This window comes from Pongo pygmaeus, chromosome 7, assembly GCF_028885625.2.
Source record: "Pongo pygmaeus isolate AG05252 chromosome 7, NHGRI_mPonPyg2-v2.0_pri, whole genome shotgun sequence".
In the NCBI taxonomy this organism is placed as follows: Eukaryota; Metazoa; Chordata; class Mammalia; order Primates; family Hominidae; genus Pongo; species Pongo pygmaeus.
In genome coordinates, this window is record NC_072380.2 from 65,922,925 (window position 1) to 65,943,884 (window position 20,960).

At 40.3% G+C, this 20,960-nt stretch overlaps 1 protein-coding gene across 1 annotated transcript; it reads right to left on the reverse strand.

Annotated features, from left to right (window-relative positions):
* Nucleotides 1-775: 775 nt before the first annotated feature.
* LOC129042850 (coiled-coil-helix-coiled-coil-helix domain-containing protein 2-like) lies at nt 776-1,228 on the reverse strand. The gene has a single exon (XM_054499177.2). The coding sequence runs from the start codon at nt 1,226-1,228 to the stop codon at nt 776-778; it is 453 nt and encodes a 150-aa protein (XP_054355152.1).
* Between the last annotated feature and the right edge of the window lie 19,732 nt (nt 1,229-20,960).

A 20,960-nucleotide genomic window follows, 5' to 3' on the forward strand; every position in this document is an offset into this window, starting at 1 on the left:
TACACCATTTTTTCCCTTATATCTACTGATTGCTTTCGCAAAACTACACCATTTTATATATGGGACTTGAGCATCCGCACATCTGGGTATCCAAGAGGGTCCTGGAACCAATCCCCTACAGATCCTGAGGGATATTGGTGTACAAGTATCTGTTTCAGTCCCTGCTTTCAATTCTTTTGAGTATATATTGAGGAATGGAATTGCTGGATTATATAGTAATTTTATGTTTTGAATTTTAGAGGAACTGCCAAACTGTTTTCCATAGCAGCTGAAACATCTTACATTCCACCAGCAATGCATGAGGGTTCCAATTTCTCCACATCATCACCAGTGCTTGTTATTTTCATGAGAAATAAACAGCCATTCTAATTTGTGTGAAGTGGTATCTCACTGTGGTTTTGATTTGTATTTTCCAAATGACTAAGGCATGTATTTATTGGCCATTTGTTTATCTTTTAGAGAAATATTCATTTTCTTGGAAGAAAATCATCTCATTGTAATTAACTCACAAAGAATAAAATCATAACAGCCAGTTTAAGGAGGCCACACAAACATTTTCCCAGCCCCAAATTCTACACCATCTTAATGAAATTCTACACAGTTAGAACACCCTCTTCCATTTCAATTCTGAAGCAAGGAAGCTATAGATGACACACGAGAGGTTTAACTGATGGTTATACTTTATATCTTCACTATCAATTATATTTTAATAGTGAATTAACTTGGTTATGAGAGCTGATTTTCCATTTCTCCAGTGTGAACTTCTTGATTAGGCCTATCTGTTTGCAAGTCTGCACTGTTTGAGAACCTCATTGAAAACCCCACAGAGCTTGTTGATGTCACCCTGGTTCTGGGCACACTCCAAAAACTGTTTGATCTCATGGAAACAAGGCTGCTGCTGCTGTGCTGGCCAGGTTCCCTGAGGCTGCTGGTAAGTGATGTCAGGTTTTGCAGGCTCACCATTACTTCCTCCACTGAAGCTCCCAGTGAGGGCATAACCCAGTGTGTGCCCCACAGCAGAGCCTACAGCCACGCCAGCTGCTGTGGTTGCCATTTGGGCCATCAGACTTGGCTGCTGGGGCGCAGGAGCAGGAGAGCCAACTGCAGATGGGGGTGCCACTGCTGGCGGCTGAGCTGCTGGTGCTGGCCTGGGTGTAGCTCTCATCTGAGTTGCCCGGCTGGTGGGAGGGGCCCTGCAGGAGGTGTGGCTTCGGCTTCCACGTGGCATACTAGCTGCACGGCGGCTCAGCATTTGGTAATACTCATTTTTGAATTGAGTTGTTTGTTTTTGTCATTGAGTTTTAGGAGTTGTTTATTCTGGATACGAATCCCTTATCAGATATGTCATTTGCAAATATTTTCTGTCATTCTGTGGGTTGTTTTTGCACTCTGTTGATTGTGTCCTTTGATGCAAAAAGTTTTAAACTTTCATTAAAAGAACGGTTCTTTATTATTTACTTTTGTTGACTGTGTTGTTGGTGTGGTATCCAAGAAATCGTTGTCAGATCCAATCTCGTGAAGATTTTCCCGTTTTTTCTAAGAGTTTATTGTTTTAGCTTTTAACTTTAGATCTTTGACTCATTTTGAGTTTAAAAAAGTATGATGTAAGGATCCAACTTTACTTGTTTGCATGTGAATATTCAGTTTTTCTAGCACCATTCGTTAAGGAGAATGTCCTTTCTCCATTAAGTGGTCTTGGCACCCTTGTTGAAGATCATTTGACCCCATATTTCTGGGATTATTTCTGGGCTTTCTGTTCTTTTCCATTGGTTTATATAGCTGTCCTTATGCCAGTATCATTTTTTTTGAATACTGTAGCTTTGTAGTAAGTTTTGAAATTAGGAAATGTGAATCTTCCAATTTTGTTATTTTTCAAGATGTTTTGGTTATTTAGGATCTCCTGAGATTTCCTATAACTTTTAGAATCAATTTTTCTATTTCTACAAAACATGCCGTTGGTATTTTGACAGGAGTTTCACTGAATCTGTAGATTGTTTTGGGTGGTTTTGTCCTCTTCAGAATATTAAGATAAAATGGAAATGTCTTTCCATTAATTTATCTTCTTTGGTTTCTTTCAGTCATATTTTGTACTTTTCAATGTACCAATCTTTTCCCTCCTTAGTTAAATCTATTCCTAAGTACAGTTTACCCTTAAACAACATAGATTTGAGTTGCAAGGTTCATTTACACTCAGTTTTTGCAATAAAAGTTACACCAAGTGTGCCTGCCTCTCCTGCCTCCCCTTCCACCTCCTCTACCTTTTCTACCTCTGCTACCCCTGAGACAGCAAGATGAATCCTTTCTCCTCCTCCTCCTCTTCAGCCTACTCAATGTGAAGATGACAAGGATGATAACTTTTATGATAATCCATTCCACTTAATGAATTGCAAATATGTTTTTTCTTCCTTATGATTTTATTTTGTTCTTATTTTTTCTTTTCCTCTTATTGTAATTATCCAGACATTGCTGAGACTCCTTCTGATTTTTAAAATATCACTTTCTTTTCTCTATCTTACTTTATTCTAAGAATATAGTATATAATACATATAATATAAAATATGTATTAATTGACAGGTTGTTATTGGTAAGTTTTCAGGTCAACTGTAGGCAATTAGTACTTAAGCTTTTGGGGAGTCAAATGTTGTATGTGGACTTTTGACTATGCAGGAGGTCAACTTATTCTTTTTGATATTATTATAAATTGAATGTTTTTCTTAATTTTCTTTTCAGACTATTCATTGCCAGTATATAGAAATGCAACAATGAGAACACATGGACACAGGAAGGGGAACATCACACTTCGGGGACTGTTGTGGGTTGGGGGGAGGGGGGAGGGATAGCACTGGGAGATATACCTAATGCTAGATGACGAGTTGGTGGGTGCAGTGCACCAGCATGGCACATGTATACATATGTAACTTACCTGCACATTGGGCACATGTACCATAAAACCTAAAGTATAATAATAATAATAATAATAATAATAATAAAAGAAAAAAAAAAGAATAAAAAAAAAAAAAGAAATGCAACTGATTTTTGTGTGTTGATTTTATATCCTGCAACATTGCTGCATTCATTAGCTCTAAAGTTTGTGTGTGTGTGTGTGTGTGTGTGCACTCGCACAATCTTTAGGGTTTTCTACATAAAAGATCTTGCCCTCTGTGAACAGTGATAATTAATTATCCTTTTTCCTTTCCAATTTAGATTACTTTTATTCTTTTTCTTGCCTAAATGCTCTGGCTAGAATTTCTAATCCTATGTTGAATTGAAATAGTGAAAGCAGGCAGCCTTTTCTTGTTAATGATTGTAGAGGAAAAGGTTTCATACTGTCTTTTCACCATTGAATGGTATTGGCACTCTTGTCAACAATCAGTTGACCATATATGCAAAGGTGTTTGGAGTATGATGTTAGCTGTGGATTTTTCATATATGATCTTTATCATTTTGAGGAAGTTTCCTTCTATTCCTAATATACTGAGTGTTTTTATCGTGAAAGGTGGTTGAATTTTTGTCGGGTGTTTTTCTGCATCAGTTGAGTTGATCATGTGCTTTTCTCCCCTGAATTCTATTAATGTAGTGTACTATATTGATTGATTTTTTTTGTTGAAGCATTCTTTTTTCATTGTTCTTATTTCATTTTTTGCTTTTCTATTTTAAATTGATAGATAATTGTACATATTAATGAGGTAAATTGTGATATTTTGATACACTTTTACAATGTGTAATGATCAAATCATAGTAATTAGTATATCCATCATCTCAAAAATTTCCTTTTTTTGGTGTTGGGAACATTCAAAATCTACTCTTCTGGCTACTTGAAAATATACAATAAGTTTTTGTTGGTTTTCCTATAGTGTTATAGAACACTAGAACTTATTACTCCTATATAGCTGTACCTTTGTATTCATTAACTGACCTTTACTATATCTATCCTCTGCTCCCACCTACCATTCCCAGGCATTGGTGACTACTATTCTACTCTCTACTTCTATGAGATCAACTTTTTTTAGCTTTCACATATGAGAGAGAACATGCAGTACTTATCTTTCTATGCCTGGCTTATCTCACTTAATATTTTCCAAGCTCACTTATATAGCCGCTAATGACAGAATTTCATTCCTTTTTATGACTAAATAGTATTCCATTGTGTATACATATCACATTTTCTTTATGCATTCAACTGTTTTAAAACTTTTAATTTTTATGGGTACACAATAGTTGTACATATTTACTTATTTATGGGGGTACATGTAATATTTTGATACAAGTGTCACAGTGTGTAATGACTAAATCAGGGTAATTAGGATAGCCATCATCTCAAGCATTCATCATTTCTTTGTGCTAGAAACATTCTTTTTTTTTTTTTCTTTTTTGAGACAAGGTCTCAGTCTGTTGCCCAGGCTGGAGTGGCTCACTGCTTTCTCAACCTCCCAGCTCAAAGGAAGCCCCCAGCCTAGACTTCTGAGTAGCTGGGACTACAGGTGCACACCACCATGCCCAGCTAATTTTTGTAATTTTCTTTTGTAGAGATGGGTTTTCATCATGTTGCCCAAGCTGGTCTTGAACTTCTGGGCTCAAGCAATCTGCCCACCTTGGCCTCCCAAAGTACTGGGATTACAGGTGTAAGCCACCGTGCCAAACTGCTAGGAACATTCTAATGCCACTCTTTTACTTATTTTGAAATATACAATAAATTATTGTTAACTATAGTCTCCCTCTCCTGCTACTGAACACTAGATCTCATTGCCTCTATCTAACTATATTTTTATACCCATTAACCAACCTCTGTATGTTTCCTCCTCCTGACCACCCTTTCCAGCTTCTGGAAATCATCATTCTACTCTCTGTCTCCATGCGTTAAGTTTTTTTTTAGTTCCCACATGTGAGTGAGAAATATGATATTTGTCTTTCTGTGTCTGGCTTATTTCACTCACGTAATATCCTCTAGTTCCATTCATGTCATTGCAAATGACAGGATTTCATTTTTTCGGCTGTATAATACTCCATTATGTATATGTACCACATTTTCTTTATTCACTCATCCATTGACTATCCATTCATCTGTTGATGGAACTTAGGTTGATTCCTTATCTTGGCTGCATATCTTGTGAATAGTACTGCAGTAAACATGGGGGTACAGATATCTTTTTCACATACCTATTTCTTTTCCTTTGGATTCATACCCAGCAGTGGGATTGCAAGGTCACATGGTAGTTCTATTTTTAGTTTTTTGAGAAATCTCCATACTGTTTTCCATAGTGGCTGTACTAATTTACATTCCCACCAACAGTGCATAAGAATTGTCCTTTATCTGCATCCTCATCCTCACCATCATCTGTTTTTTTTTGTTGTTGTTGCTTTTTTTTTTTTTTTTTTTTGAAATGGTGTCTCACTCTGTCACCCAGGCTGGAGTGTGGTGGTGCGATCTCAGCTCACTGCAACCTCTGCCTCCCGGGTTCAAGCAGTTCTCCTACCTCAGCCTCCCAAGTATCTGGGATTACAGGTGTGCACCACTGTGCCCAGCTGTGTGTGTGTGTGTGTGTGTGTGTGTATTTTTAGTAGAGATTGGGTTTCACATGTTGGTCAGGCTGGTCTTGAACTCCTGACTTCAAATGATTTGCCTGCCTCAGCCTCCTAAAGTGCTGGGATTACAGACATGAGCCACTGTGCCTGGGCTTTTTTGTCTTTTTGAGAGTAGTCATTCTAATTGGAGTGAGATGGTATCTCATTGTGCTTTTAATTTGCATTTCCCTGATGATTAGTGATGTTGAACAATTTTTTCATATACCTGTTGGCCATTTGTATTTCTTTATTTGAGAGATGTCTATTTAGCTCATTTGCCCATTTTAAAATCAGATAATTTGAGTTTTTTGTTTTGTTTTGTTTCTTGCTGTTGAGTTGTTCGAGTTCTTTGTATATTTTAGATGTTAACCTCTTGTCAAATGAATAGTTTGCAAATATTTTCTTCCATTCAACAGATTGTCTCTTCACTTTGTTGATTGTTGTCTTTGCTGTGCAGAAGCTTTTTAGTTTAATATAGTCCCATTTGTCTATTTTTGTTTCCATTGCTTGTGCTTTTGAGGTCTTAACCACAAACTCTTTGCCAAGACCAATGTCCTGGAGCATTGCTTCTATGTTTTCTTCTAGTAATTTTATAGTTTTGGGTCTTATGTTTATGTCTTTAATTCATTTTGCATTGATTTTTGTATATGGTGAGAGATATGGGTCTGGTTTCATTCTGCATATGGATATCCAGCTTTCCCAGCACCATTTATTGAAGAGACTGTTCCTTCCTCAGTGAATGTTCTTGGCAACTTTGTCAAAAATCAGTTGGCTGTAAATATGTGGATTTATTTCTGGGTTCTCTATTCTGCTCCATTGGTCTATGTGTCTGTTTTTTTATACCAGTACCATGCTGTTTTGGTTGTTATAGCTTTGTAGTTTATTTTGAAGTCTTTAATATGATACTTCCAGCTTTGTTCTTTTTTTCTCAGGATTGCTTTGGCTATTTGGTTTTTTTCTGGTTTCATATGAATTTTCTGATTGTTTTTCCTATTTCTGTGAAGACTGTAATTGATGTTTTGATAGGGGTTGCATTGAATCTGTTCATCACTTTTGGTAGTATAGTCATTTTCACAATATCAATTCCTTCAATCCATGAGCATGGAATGATGTCATTCCATTTTTTTGTGTGTGTATGTGTGTCCTCTTTAATTTCTTTCATCAATGTTTTATAGTTTTCCTTGTAGTGATTGTTTACCTTCTTGGTTATATTTATTCCTAGATATTTTTAACTTTTTTGTAGCTATTGTAAATAGAATTGCTTCTTGATTCCTTTCCCACTAGTTTGTTGTTGGTGTATAGAAAAATTACTGATTTTTGTATGTTGATTTTGTATCCTGCAACTTAATTTGTCAGTTCTAAGGGATTTTTGGTGGAGCATTTACAATTTTTTAAAAATTATAAGATCATGTCATCTGCAACCAAGGAAAATTTTATTTCCTCTTTTCCAATTTGGATACACTTTATTTCTTTCTCTTGCCTAATTGTTCTGGTTAGGATATTCAGTACCATGTTGAATAAAAGTGGTTAAAGTGGATATCTTTGTCTTGTTCTAGTCTTTAGAGGAAAACCTTTCAACTTTTCCCATTCAGTATAATGTTTGCTGTGGGTTTTTCACATATGGCATTTATTATTTTGAAGTATGTTCTTTCTATACATAACTTGTTAAGAGATTTTATCATGAAGGGATGTTACATTTTATCAAATGTTTTTTCTGCATCTGTTGTTATGAGTGTATGTTTTTTTGTCCTTTATCCTGTTGATGTGATATATCACTTATAGATTTTAGTATGTTGAACCATCCTTGCATCCATGGGATAAATCATACTTGAATACAGTGAATGATCTTTTTAATGTACTGCTGGGTTCAATTTGCTAGTATTTTGTTGAGGATTTTTACATTTTTATTCACCAGGGATATTGGTCTATAGTTTTCTTTTTTGTTGTGTCTTTGTTTGGTTTTGGCATAAGTTTAATGCTAGCCTGATTAAATGAGTTTAGAAGAATTCCCTCCTTTTAAATTTTCTGGAAGAGTTTGAGAAAAATTGGTATTAGTTCTTTAGATGTTCAGTAGAATTCTGCAGTGAAGAGATGATGGGAGACTTTCTATTACAGATTCAATCTCATTACTCATAATTGGTATGTGCAGGCTTTCTATTTCTTCTTGGTTCAACCTTGGTGGGTTGTATGTATCTAGGAATTTATCCATTTCTGTTAGGCTTTCTAATTTGTTGAAGTATAGTTGTAATAATCTCTAATGATCCTTTGTATTTCTTAGGTATCAGTTGAAACATCTCATTTTTTATTTCTGAATTTATTTGAGTCTTTTCTGCTTTTTTTCTTGGTTAGCCTAGCTAATGGTTTGTTGATTTATCTTTTTAAAAATCAATGTTTTATTTTGTTGATCTTTTTTATTTCTTGTCTCAATTTTACTTCTGCTCTGATCTTTATTATTTCTTTCTTTCTACTAAGTTTGGGTTTGGTTTTCCTGCTTTTCTTAGTTCCTTCGATGAATCATTAGGTTATTTACTTGAAATCTTTCTACCTTTGTGATACAGGCAGTTATTACTATTAACTTTCTTCTTAATATTGCTTTTGCTGTATTACATAGGTTTTAGTATGTTATGTTTCTATTTTCATTTGTTTCAAATAGTTTTTAAATTTTCTTCTTTGTTTATTCACTGACCTATTGGTAATTCAGGAGCATGTTGTTTAATTACCATATATTTGTACAATTTTGAAAGTTCCTCTTGTTACTGATTTCTAGTTTTATTCTATTGTGATCTGAAAATATACTTGATATGACTTAAAATTTTAAAAATTTGTTGAGACTTGTTCTGTGGCCTAATATGTGGTCTATCCTAGACAATGTTCCATGTGCTGGTGAAAAGAATGTCTATTCTGCAGCTATTGGGTGAAACGTTCTGTAAATGTCTGTGAGGTCCATTTGGTCTAGAGTGCAGTTTAAATTCAATCTTCCTTTGTTGATTTTCTGTGTAGATGCTCTATTCAATGCTGACAGTGGGGTGTTGAAGTCCCCAACTCTTATTGTATTAGAGTGTATCTCTTCCTTTAGACCTAATAATATTTGTTGATATATCTGGGTGTTCTGATATTGAATGCACATGTATATTTACAATTTTTATTTTGTTTTGTTTTGTGTTTTAGATAGGGTCTCACTTTGTCTCCCAGGCTGGAGTGCAGTGGCATAATCAGAGCTGACTGCAACCACCTCCCAGGCTTAAGTGATCCTCTGATTTTGGCCCCCTGAGTAGCTGGAACTGCAGGCATGTGCCAACATGCCCAGCTAATTTTTTGTATTTTTTAGTAGAGACAAGGTTTTGCCATGTTGCCCAGGCTGGTCTTGAACTCCTGAGCTCTGAGAGATCTGTCTGCCTCAGCCTTCCAAAGTGCTGGGATTACAGGTGTGAGCCACTGTGCCTGGCCTACAATTGTTATATTCTCTTGTGAATTGAAAGCTTTATCATTACATAATGACTCTGTCTCTTTTTACAGTTTTTGACTTAAAGTCTGTCTTATCTAACATAAGTATAGCTATGCCTGTGTGCTTTTGATTCTAATTTGAATGGAATATCCCTTCATTTTCAGTCTGTATGTGTCTTTACAGTGAAGTGAGTTTCTTGTAGGCAGCATGTATTTGGGTCATGATTTTTTAAATGCATTCAGCCAGGCTGTATCTTTAATAATTTAATCTGTTTACATTAAAAGTTATTTTTGACAGGTGAGGACATACTCTTGTTATTTTGTTAATTGTTTTCTGGTCAGTCATTTTGTATATTCTTCTTGTCTCTTCTCCTGTTATTATTGTGGTTTGGTGGTTTTCTGTAGTGTTACATTTTGATTCTTTTCTCTTTCTCTTTTGTGTATCTTGTGTGTCTTCTCTACCAGTAAGTGCTATACCTCTGTGTGTTTTCATAATAGTGATTATTGTCTTTTTGCTTCCAGATGTAGGATACTTTGAGCATTTCTTGTAAGGTTAGTCTAGTGGTGATAAATTCCCTCACTTTTTTGATTGCCTAGGAAAGACTTTATTTCTCCTTCCTTTCTGAAGGCTAGTTTTGCTTTGCATAGTATTCTTGGCTGGCATTTTTTTAAATTGAATTTCAGCAATTTGAATATATCATGTCATTCTCTCCTGGCCTGTAAGGTTTTTGCAGAGAAATCTGCATTAGTCTGCTGAAGATTCCCCTTATATATTTCCTGGCACTTTTTTCTTGCTATTTTTAGAACTCTCCCTTTGTCTTTGACTTTTGACAATTTCACTCTAATGTGTCTCATTAAAGGAGGATCTTTTTGGGTTGCATCTATATGGAGACTTTTGAGCTTCCTGGATCTGAATGTTTGTATATTTCCTTAGACTTGGGAATTTTCAGCTATTATTTCATTACGTATGTTTTCTATGCCTGTTCCCTTCTCTTCTCCTTCTGGAGTTTCCATACTATAAAAATTGTCCCATGAATCTTGTAATGGTGTCCCATGAATCTTGTAGGCTTCATTGGCTCTATTTTTTTCCTTTCTGACTTTTATTTTAGGCTCAGTGGGTACATGTGCAGGTTTGTTGTATGGTAAATTGCATGTTGTAGGGGTTTAATGTATAGATTATTCTGTCACTCAGATAATGAACATAGTAACCAGTAGGTAGTTTTTTGATCCCCACCTTCCTGCTACCTTCCACTGTCAAACAGATCCCAGTGTCTATTGTTTCCTTCTTTGTGTTCTATTCATTCTTTTTCATTCTTATTTATTTGCTCTCTGACTGGGTAATTTCAAACAACCCATCTTCAAGTTCAGAAATTCTTCTGCTTGATCAAGTCTGCTGAGCTTCAGCAGCAGACTTGCTGTTGAGCTCTTGTATTTTTAATTGTATTCATTGAGTTCTTCAACCACAGGATTTCTGTTTTGTTCTTTTTAATAATTTCTATCTCTTTGTTTTACATCTCATTCACATCATAAATTGTTTTTCTAATTTTGTTGAATTGTCTATCTGTATTTTTTGTATTTCATTGAGTTTCCTTAAGATCATTATTTTGAATTCATTTTCCTGCAATGTATTGATTTTCTTTTCACTGGACTCTGTTACTAAAGTTATTATGTACCTTTGGTGGTGTGATATTTCCTTACTTTTTCATGTTTCTTCTGTCCCTGTATTTATGTCTATGCATCTGATAGAACAATTGCCTCTTCCAAATGTTGTAGAGTGACTTTCATAGAGAAAGACTTTCATCTGCAGTTGGATTTTAGAGTGCCAGTTGTGATGGGTGTGGTGACCCTATTTCTGGATAGGTGCATTAGCATACTCTTTATGCAGCTTCTTCTGTTGTGTTCAATGTCAGTAATAACTGTGGACATCTCAGTGGCCTAGGCTGTAAAAATTTGTGACGGGGCAATGGTGGCAATTGTTGTTAATATCCTCAGTATAAAGGGCTTTTGTGGTCCTCCTATTGTTTTCTTTTCAATGAGGGGACTTAGCTGAGGGGATCTCTCTTGGTGTTGGGTCTGACATAGCCTACAAGCATCTGCAGTGGCACTGGATTACAGGTGCAAGTGCTTTAAGCAGTTGTGGGGTTGTGGTCTTAGGTTCACGGTCTCATGAACTTATCATGGCACCTGGGTCTTGGGGTGCAGGTTTGCTCTTTGTGGCAGGGTTGGATGTAGGTTGCCCACAGAGCCAGGATCTGTGACTCTATGGCACCCCCTAGTAGCTCAGGCTCAGGGGCGGAATTGTTGCTGAGATTATACCCCTGAGGGGAGGGCACAGCCCTGGCCTGAGTTTGGGGAAGAAGGGATGCTCTAGAGGTTTGAGCCTGGGAAGCAGGGTATGGCTGCAATTTGGGAAGCTGAGCCAGTAGGGCTCAGTGATAACTCAGGTCCTATTGGATGAGGTACTACATAGTAGTGACTCTAGGCCTCGAGGTGGTCAGGGTTGGGAGTATCTCAGACTCAGTGAAGGCCAAGTGCAGTGGCAGTAAGTACCCCAGAATGGCAGAGCACAGCTATCATTTGGGCCCTGAGGAGTAGGGCAGAAGAAAGCACAGTGATGACTCTACTCCCCAGGAAGAGGGGTGTTTCAGCAGCTAAGACTTTAGTAGGCTAGTCCAGCTCCAGGGAAGCAGAATACTAGATCTGTTTGGCCTGTAGGGCTGAGTATCTCAGCTCAGCCATTGCTCCATTTCTCTGGGACACTGGATACTATTTCAGCTCAACCTTGGGATGTGGAGCTGCTAGCGGGCACCAATTCCTTAGGGGGCAATGTGCTACTTCAGCTCAGGCCTGGAAAGGCAGGACTGTTCTGGGTGACCCAGGAACCATTTCCCTGGAATGCAGGATGCCCTGCAGCTTAGGTACTGGTGTGTGTGTGACTGCTCTGGGTGGTCAGGGCACCACTTCCTGGGATGCAGGGTGCTGCTTCAACTTAGGTACCAGAGAAGCAGGAGTGCCATACGTGTACAAGGTACTGTTTTCCCAGGAGACAGGGTACCACTTCAGCTCTGACCTGAGGGGCTGGGTAGGAGTAGGTGGAAGACCTTTGCCTCTGCTTGGTTCCATAAGGAAGCGTGTAATAGCTGCTCACAGCTGAGCTTGGGGATGTTGGGCCACTGGGCTGGAGTAGCTCAGTGGTGGCTTAGCCTCAAGGATGAAGGTGAGCCATGGGTACTCACTCCCTGGACAAGACATTATCCATCCATAGTTTCAAATCCAAGATGGCACAGCACAGTAGTTTTGCAGGCCCCAGGATGTGGATCACAGTGTTGGTGCCTTCTCTAGTGGGACCACAGCTATGTGGACTCCAGGCAGTTCCCTCACTGGGCTTAGTTCCTGTGAGGACTGCAGGGGACCCCAGTGGTGAGGCCTGTAGGTGTCCAAGGTGTTCATGCAGGTTGCTGGGATCCTCTTTCTTACCTCATTACAAAGGAGAAAGTCTCTTCTCATTCCCAGCCCATCCTGATTAGGGAATGGGATGGTGGAGGCTCAGTGTTTCCTTTGGTTCTCTATGTGGCCATTCCAATTTTCTGTGCCCACCCGGATTTCTGTTACTCCTCTGATGCACAATGACACTCTCCTTCAGTTATTTTTATTGCAATGTCATTGTTTATTCATTGTTCTGGATGTCTTTGTGAGGGGGACAAGCACTAAAGGCTTCTGGTCAGCCATCTTGCTCCATTGAACCATTCTTGCTTTCTGAGATTAAATCCCACTTAGTCATGGTGTTTAATCCTTTTAATATGCTGTTGAATTTGGTTTGCTAATTTTTTTTGAGGATTTTTGCATTAATATTCACAAGGGTTATTACCCTACAGTTTTCTTTTTTTGGCAACATCTTTGTCTGGCTTCAGTATCAGGGTCATGCTGGCCTCAGAGAATGACTTAAGAAGTATTACCTCCTCTTCAAGTTTTTGGAAGAGTTTCAGAAGGATTGGTGTTAATTCATTGTTAAGTATTTGGTATAGTCCAGGCATGGTGGCTAATGATTGTAATCTCAGCATTTTGAGAGGCTAAGGTAGCAGGATCGCCTGAGCTCAGGAGTTCAAGACCAGCCTGGGCAATGTAGGGAGACACTATCTCTACAAAAACATTTTTAAAAATATTAGCTGGGCATGGTGGCATGTGTCTGTAGTCCTAGCTACTTGGGAGGCTGAAGTGGGAGGATTGCTTGGGCCCAGGAGGTAAAGGCAGCAGTGAGCTGTGATCACACCACTGCACTCCAGCCTGGGTGACAGAGCAAGACCCTATCTCAGGAAAAAAAAAGCATTTGATGTAATTCACCAGTAAAGCCATCCGTTCCTCAGCTTTTTGTTGTTGATATTGTTGAGAGGTTTTGATTATTGATTCAATCTCCTTACTAGTTATGTCTATTCAGATTTTCTAATTATTTATCAGTCAATTTTGATAGATCATGTGTTTTCAGGAATTTGTCCATGTCATCTAGGTTATCCAATTTTGAAGAATACGCTTGTTTAGCATAGCTTTTAAAGATAGTAATGAATTACACATGACATAATAGTAATGAATCACACATGACATATGACATAAAATTTAAAATTTACCATCTTACCCATATATATACATATATATATACATATATATATACGTGTGTGTATATATATATATATATATATATATATTTTTTTTTTTTTAGACAGAGCTTCATTCTTGTTGCCCAGGCTGGAGTGCAATGGCCCAATCTCGGCTCACTGCAACCTCCACCTCCTGGGTTCAAGTGATTCTCCTGCCTTAGCCTCCCAAGTAGCTGGGATTACAGGTGCTCACCACCACATCTGGCTAATTTTTGTATTTTTAGTAGAGATGGGGTTTCACCATGTTGGCCAGGTTGGTCTTGAACTCCTGACCTCAGGTGATCCACCCACCTCAGCCTCCCAAAGTGTTGGGATTACAGGCGTGAGCCACCATGCTCGGCCTGTCTTACCCATTTCTAAATGTACAGTTCAGTGGCATTAAGTATACTTAGTTGTGAACCATTACAACATCCATCTCCAGAAGTCCTTTCATCCTGCAAAACTAAAACTCTGTACCCATTAAACAATAATTTCCCACTTTCCCCTATCCCCAGTCCTTGGCAACTACCATTCTACTTTCTATCTCTATGAATTTGACTACTCCAGGTACCTCATATAAGTGGCATCATCCACTGTTTGTCCTTTTGTGACTGGCTTATTTCACTTAGCATAATGTCCTCAAGATTCATCCATGTTATAGCAAGTATCAGCCTTTCCTTCCTCTTTATGGCTGAATAATATTCCTTTGCATGTATAGACCACTTTTTCTATGTCCATTTATCCATCAATGGACACTTGTGTTGCTCCCACCTTTTGGATATTAGCACAGTGTTTTCAGTCACAAAAACCTGATTTTGAGAACTGTTTCTGTACTTGTGAGCTTTTGGACCTTGGGTAACTTAATTTGTGTAATCCTCAGTTTCCTCATCCTTAATAGGGGGATAATGATAGTGCCTTCATTGTAGAGTTATGAGTTAAATGACTATATTTGAAGCACTTAACACATAGTGCCTCCATAACCATTTGTTACCATCAGCATAGTGGTGCTGGAGAGTTTGTTTTTAGAATCAAATAGCCCTGTGTTCATCTAGTTATGTGACTAAGGGAAGTTATTTGAGTTACAGTTTCCTTATTTAAAAAATGGAAATAATAACACACTAATTATTTTATTTGACAAATGTTTATTGATATCTACTCTCAATATCTGCATTATTCTATGAGATGGGATACAGGTGAACAAAACAGAAAAAGTAATCCATGCCCTCGTAGAACTTACATTCTAGTGGTGTGAGAACTGAAACAGAAATAATTCTCAATTCATGTATTAAACAATACTAGGAAATGGTGCTTGTTTATCAAGACTAACAGTTTATGTATCAAACCCTACAAGACCCTCACCTCAATCCTCCCACCAATTCAAAGCTGGTATGTCATACATCGTCTGATTCCAGCCAATTCTCCTCCTTATAAGATCATCCTTGGCATCACCTAGCTGAAGCCTTAAATCCCCACAAAGACTCTGCTCTAACTTCTCATTTTGAAACACTACTAAGATTCTGTCAAAGTGGACTGCTTCCTTATTGCAGGAAATCTCATAAACCCAGTTTTGATTGACTAACAGGTTTTTCTGGTGATTGGGTAGTCAACAACAATAAACAAGTGTGTTAGTCTGTTTTCATGCTGCTGATAAAGACATACCTGAGACTGGGCAATTTGCAAAAGAAAGAGGGTTATTGGACTTACAGTTCCACATGGCTGGAGAGGCCTCACAATCATGGCGGAAGGCAAGGAGAAGCAAGTCACATCTTACATGGATGGCAGCAGGCAGAAAGAAAGCTTGTATGGGGAAACACCCCCTTATAGAACCATCAGATCTCATGAGACTTATTCACTCTCATGAGAACAGCATGGGAAAGACCTGCCCCCATGATTCAATTACCTCCCCCTGGTTCCCTCCCACAACACATGGGAATTCAAGATGAGATTTGGGTGAAGACACAGCCAAACTGTATCAACAAGATACATAAATTATATAGTTGTGATAACAAGATGAGGGGAGAGGGCTCATGGGGAGGAGGCTTTGCAGGGCAGATTGTTTTATTTGTTTGACTTTACTCTGAGTAAGGATGAGAAGCAATTGGAAGGCTTGAGCCAGAGAAGTGGCGTGATCTGCTTTATCATTTAGCAGGATGACTCTGGCATCCATATTGATAAATGACTGAAGAGAGCAAAGGGAACCAGGAGGTGGACATGGTGGTTCATTCTCATAATCCCAGCACTTTGGGAGGCTGAGGCAAGTGGATCACTTGAGCTCAGGAGTTCGAGACCAGTCTGGGCAACATGGTGAAAACCCACCTCCACAAATAATACAAAAATTAGCTGGGCATGGTGGCACAAGCCTGTAGTCCCAGCTACTTGGGAAGCTGAGGTGGGATGATCACCTGAGCCCAGGGAGGTTGTGGCTGCAGTGAACCATGATCACACTACTGCACTCCAGCTTGGGTGACAGAGTGTAACCCTGTCTCAAAACCAAACCAAACTAAAGTAAACTAAACTGAAGGTGGGAGCCAGGGACCATTTAGGAGGCTCAGACTGGGGTGGTAGGGATTGATCTGGGGAGAGGTGGTTGGACTCTCTTACCTATTTTGAAATTGGAACCAATGGAATTTGTCGATGGATCAGATGGGAGTGTGTGAGGAAACAGCTCACCTATCCTACAGGATGTCATGAGCTTTCAACATCACGATGGTTGTAATCTGTCAGTGCTCAGTAAACAGCAGCAATTTGAAGATTCTTACATGTTTCTTCTCTGCCTAGATCTGGGTGTTCCCACCTCTGTCACTTGCTAAACTGCCAAAGATGCCTCTTTCCCCTGGAGCACCTTCCTGATGCTCTCACTCAAGCTTAGGTGTCCTCCATATGCCTCTATCATCCACTCTCCTTTGCAAGCATCACATGTGGCCCCAGTGCTGTGGACTCTTGCAGCCCCTTACTTGTTTCTGTTCCCTTGCAGACTGCCCTCTCCATGAGGCTGGCCTCGTCCACCCTGCTCACTACTGAATAATCTGCACCCAGGACAAAGCCTACAACACAGCCGGTGTCCAGCCCGTGCTTGCTGATTATTATTAACATCTTTTTTTTTTTTTTGAGACAGGGTCTGTCTCTGTCACCCAGGCTGGAGTGCAATGGCGTGATCTTGGCTCACTGCAACCTCTGCCTCCTGGGCTCAAGCGATTCTCATGTCTCAGCCTCCCAAGTAGCTGGGATTACAGGTGTGCGCCACCATGCCTGGCTAATATTTGTATTTTTAGTACAGAAGGGGTTTTGCCATGTTGGCCAGGCTGGTCTTTAACTCCTGGCCTCAAATGATCCACAAGCCTCGGCCTTCCAAATTGCTGGGATTACAAATGTGAGCCACTGTGCCTGACCTTAACATCTTAATAATCTGTAATGAGGCAAAAAGGGTAGTTCCTTTATCTCAAGCATGAAGTTTGGGTTCCACTCACAGAGGCTCTATGCCTGTAATCCCAGCACTTTGGGAGGCCGAGGCAGGCAGATCATGACGTCAGGAGATTGAGACCACCCTGGCTAACATGTGAAACCCCATCTCTACTAAAAATACAAAAAAAAAAATTAGCCAGGCATGGTGGTGGGCACCTGTAGTCCTAGCTACTTGGGAGGCTGAGGCAGGAGAATGGCATGAACCCGGGAGGCGGAGTTTGCAGTGAGCCGAGATTGCGTCACTGCACTCTAGCCTGGGCAACAGAACGAGACTCCGTCTCCTCTACCAAAAAAAACAAGGGAGAAACAGCTATAATAAACCACGACTAGCTGTGGGCAAAATTGTGAAGTAGCCAAAGTCTTATGGAGTTTTTGCATTAATTTTGATTTTTTTTTTTTTTTAGATGGAGTCTCACTTTGTCACCAAGCTGGAGTGCGGTGGCATGATCTTGGCTCACTGCAGCCTCCCAGGTTCAAGCTATTCTCCTGCCTCAGCCTCCCAAGTAGCTGGGACTACAGGCGCACACCACCACACCTAGCTAATTTTTGTATTTTTAGTAGAGACAGGGTTTCACCATGTTCGCCAGGGTGGTCTCTATCTCTTGACCTCCTGATCCGCCCACCTTGGCCTCTCAAAGTGCTGGGATTACAGGCATGAGCCACCGCGCCTGGCCTAATTTTAACTTTTTAAAACATTTAATTAAAATGTTATTTAATTACTGAGTTTTTGGTATCCCTGTCATTTTTGTGCCCTGGGAAGGAAAGTACCTCCCCACCTTACCCAGCCCTGGCCCTGCTGGAGAGGCAGTAGGGGTTAGGAAGGCGCTGTGGGATGTGGGATTAGGTAAGCATGGCATTTTTCTGAGTGTTATATGAGGTGTTTTGAAGAGAAAGTCTTAAAGGCACCAAGGTGGGTGTACTAGTCTGCTCAAGCTGGCATCACAAAATCCCTAAGGCTGGATGGCCCAAACAACAGACGCTTATTTTTTCATAGCTCTGGAGGCTGGAAATCCAAGGTCAAGGTGCCTGCAGGGTAGGTTTCTGGTGAGGCCTCTCTCCCTGGCTCACAGATGTCCACCTTCTCACTGGGCGCTCACATGGACTCTTTTTTGTGTTCACTTGGAGAGAGTCATGGTGCCAGTTCCTTTTGTTTTCTGAGACAGAGCCTCACTCTGTCACCTAGGCTGGAGTGCAGTGGTGTGATCATGGCTCACTGCAGCCTCAAACTCCTGAGCTCAAGCAATTCTCCTACCTCAGCCTCCCAAGTAGCCAGGATCACAGGTGTGTGCCACCATGGCTGGCTAATTTTTTTTTATCTTATAGAAAGAGGGTCTCACTGTGTTGCCCAGGCTTCCTTTGCTTATAAGAACATCAGTTCTATTGCTTTGGGCACCCCCTTATGACCTCATTGAACCTTAACTACCTTCCTAAAAGCCTGACCTCTGAATGCAGTCACATTGGGAGTTATGGTTTCAACATACAATTATTTTGTATTGGAGGCACAATTCAGTCCATACCAGTGGGTACAAGCCCCCATTCAGATCGTGCTGCCTGGGGTAGGAGCTCGGTGCTGAGAGACGAACAGGTCAGGTTTGGATTTGGGCTCTTCTTCTAATTAGCTGTGTGATCTTGAGCTAATCACTTAACTTCTCTGAACCTCAGCTTCTGCACCTCTACAATCAGTGCATATTTCTTATCTCACAGGGAGATGGAGGGACTTAACTGAGATGCATATAAAAACCTTGAAGACAATTCTCAGTAAACTTTAGGTTTCCTCCCTTTAGCAAACTAATTGGAATTCAGGAAGCAGCAACTGGCACTGTAGTTAGAAGGCGGTTCTGTTCATTGACTTCGGGCAGCTGCAGGGCTCGAGGGTGACATTACACAGAGTCTGTCTATGATTTTTCTAAGTTTCAGTGGCTGCACACCCTTATCCCACATAAGATTAGATTTTCATGCAGACATTGGGCAAGAGTCCCAGGCCTCACAGATATTCTTGGGTCAACCAGGAACTCTCCATCGCTGTCGAGTACGAGGGAAAGTGCCGAGTCATGGATTTGTTTCCTTCAGATTTTGTATGGTTCTTATCATGTTCTTCAGGAAACATTAGCACACCCAGCTATTAATAATGATGATGGAATGAAATTTCTGACTAAATCCGGGGTGGAGGTGAGGGTCACCTGCCTGCCTGGCTAACCTATACTTCTATCTATCCAGGAAGGAAGGGAGCTATCTGGAGGCAGGCTAAGGAGATAGGAATGTCCAACATGCTGGGAATCCCTCGACTTCACGCAACAGGGCAACCCAAGCCTCCTGAAGGTCAGGCTTGGGCGGGAGGGGTCAGTGTTGTCATTGGCACATTTTCCCAACCAAGTCCAAAATCCCTTAGTAGGCAAAGAGTTGAGACAGGGAAACAGTACCTGGGGCCGCACTGAGAGTGAGATGATGGTCCTCATCCCAGCGCAGATGGAATCTTTGTTTAGATTAACAGAGGACTGTACATACACCCTCAAAACAGATTAGATATTTTCCCTGGGAACTTGCTGTAATTCTTACTCCCCTTGTCCCTCTTTTCCATGAAAGCATGAGGTTACACTGATGAATGCTCCTCCCTTCCTGCACCCCTTCTTTGGCCCTTGCCGCCGCTATGTCTCTTCAATTGCCCTAACAGTGTTGATGAGCAGAAATAGTGTCAGATCATGATGTCAGGAATAAGGTCAGATTTCTGTTTGGTGCCTAGGACCTTCCAAGATTTATGGCTATCAGTAAATCACAAGAGAGACTTTCCTCCCAGAAGATGAAGGACAGCTATGGACATGCCTCTCACTGAGTAGTCTCTTTTAGGCAATTGCCGGCATTACTGGGCGCAGAAGCTCATTTGTTTCCCCACAACTTGAGTGGAAAACTTCACTCAGGTGCCAGAATATATGCTATGCTCCCATTGCCCATCAAATCCAGACCTGACTGACATAAGGGAATGTTCATTTCAGCTATTATTGGCCCTTTCCCCTTATGGCATTCATCCTTGAGAAGTTTTCACAACAGAATTAAATTTCCAACATTTAAATCAGGTTAATGATTAACTCAAGGAAGCCAGAAAAAATTTCTGTTGGAATCTGTTATTGGAAATAGAGGAGTAACGTACTGCAGCTGACTGGAGCCATGAACTTGGTTAAGTCCTCAACATCTACAAGTGCACCGGCAATACAGAAGAACCACAGGCCAGAGGGGGCTTCTTCTTTTTTTTTTTTTTTGAGACGGAATGTCACTCTGTTGTCCAGGCTGGAGTGTGGTGGCACGATCTTGGCTCACTGCAACCTCTGCCGCCTGCATTCAAGTGACTTTCCTGCCTCAGCCTCCTGAGTAGCTGGGACTATGGGGGCCCACCACCACACCCAGATAATTTTTACATTTTTTAGTAGAGACGTGGTTTTGCCATGTTGGCTGGGTTGGCCTTGAACTCCTGACCTCGGGTGATCCACCTGCCTCAGCCTCCCAGAGTGCTGGGATTACAGGTGTGAACCACCACACCTGGCCCACAGGTGGCTTCTTAAATTAAAACTTAAATTAGTTAAAATTAAAAATTCAGTTCCTTAATTGCACTAGTCACAGTCAAGTGCCTAATAGCTACATGTCGCTGTGGCTATGACATAGAGCAAGCAGATATAGAATGTTTCCATCAGCGCCTATTTCATCATCTGAGAGGGGAGTGACAGGGACCTCAGATGTCGCATGAGACGGTGCACGTAGAGACTCTTTGCATATTATGAAGTGCAACACAAGCCTTGTTGTCAGCCTTGACTTGTCATTTGGATGGATGCAAAGTGGATTCCAGGTTCCTAATGAAAAGCTTTATGAAAT

Coding starts and splice junctions, on each gene's coding strand:
- LOC129042850 (XM_054499177.2), bottom strand. CDS start 1,228: ATGCCACGTGGAAGCCGAAGCCACACCTCCTGCAGGGCCCCTCCCACC.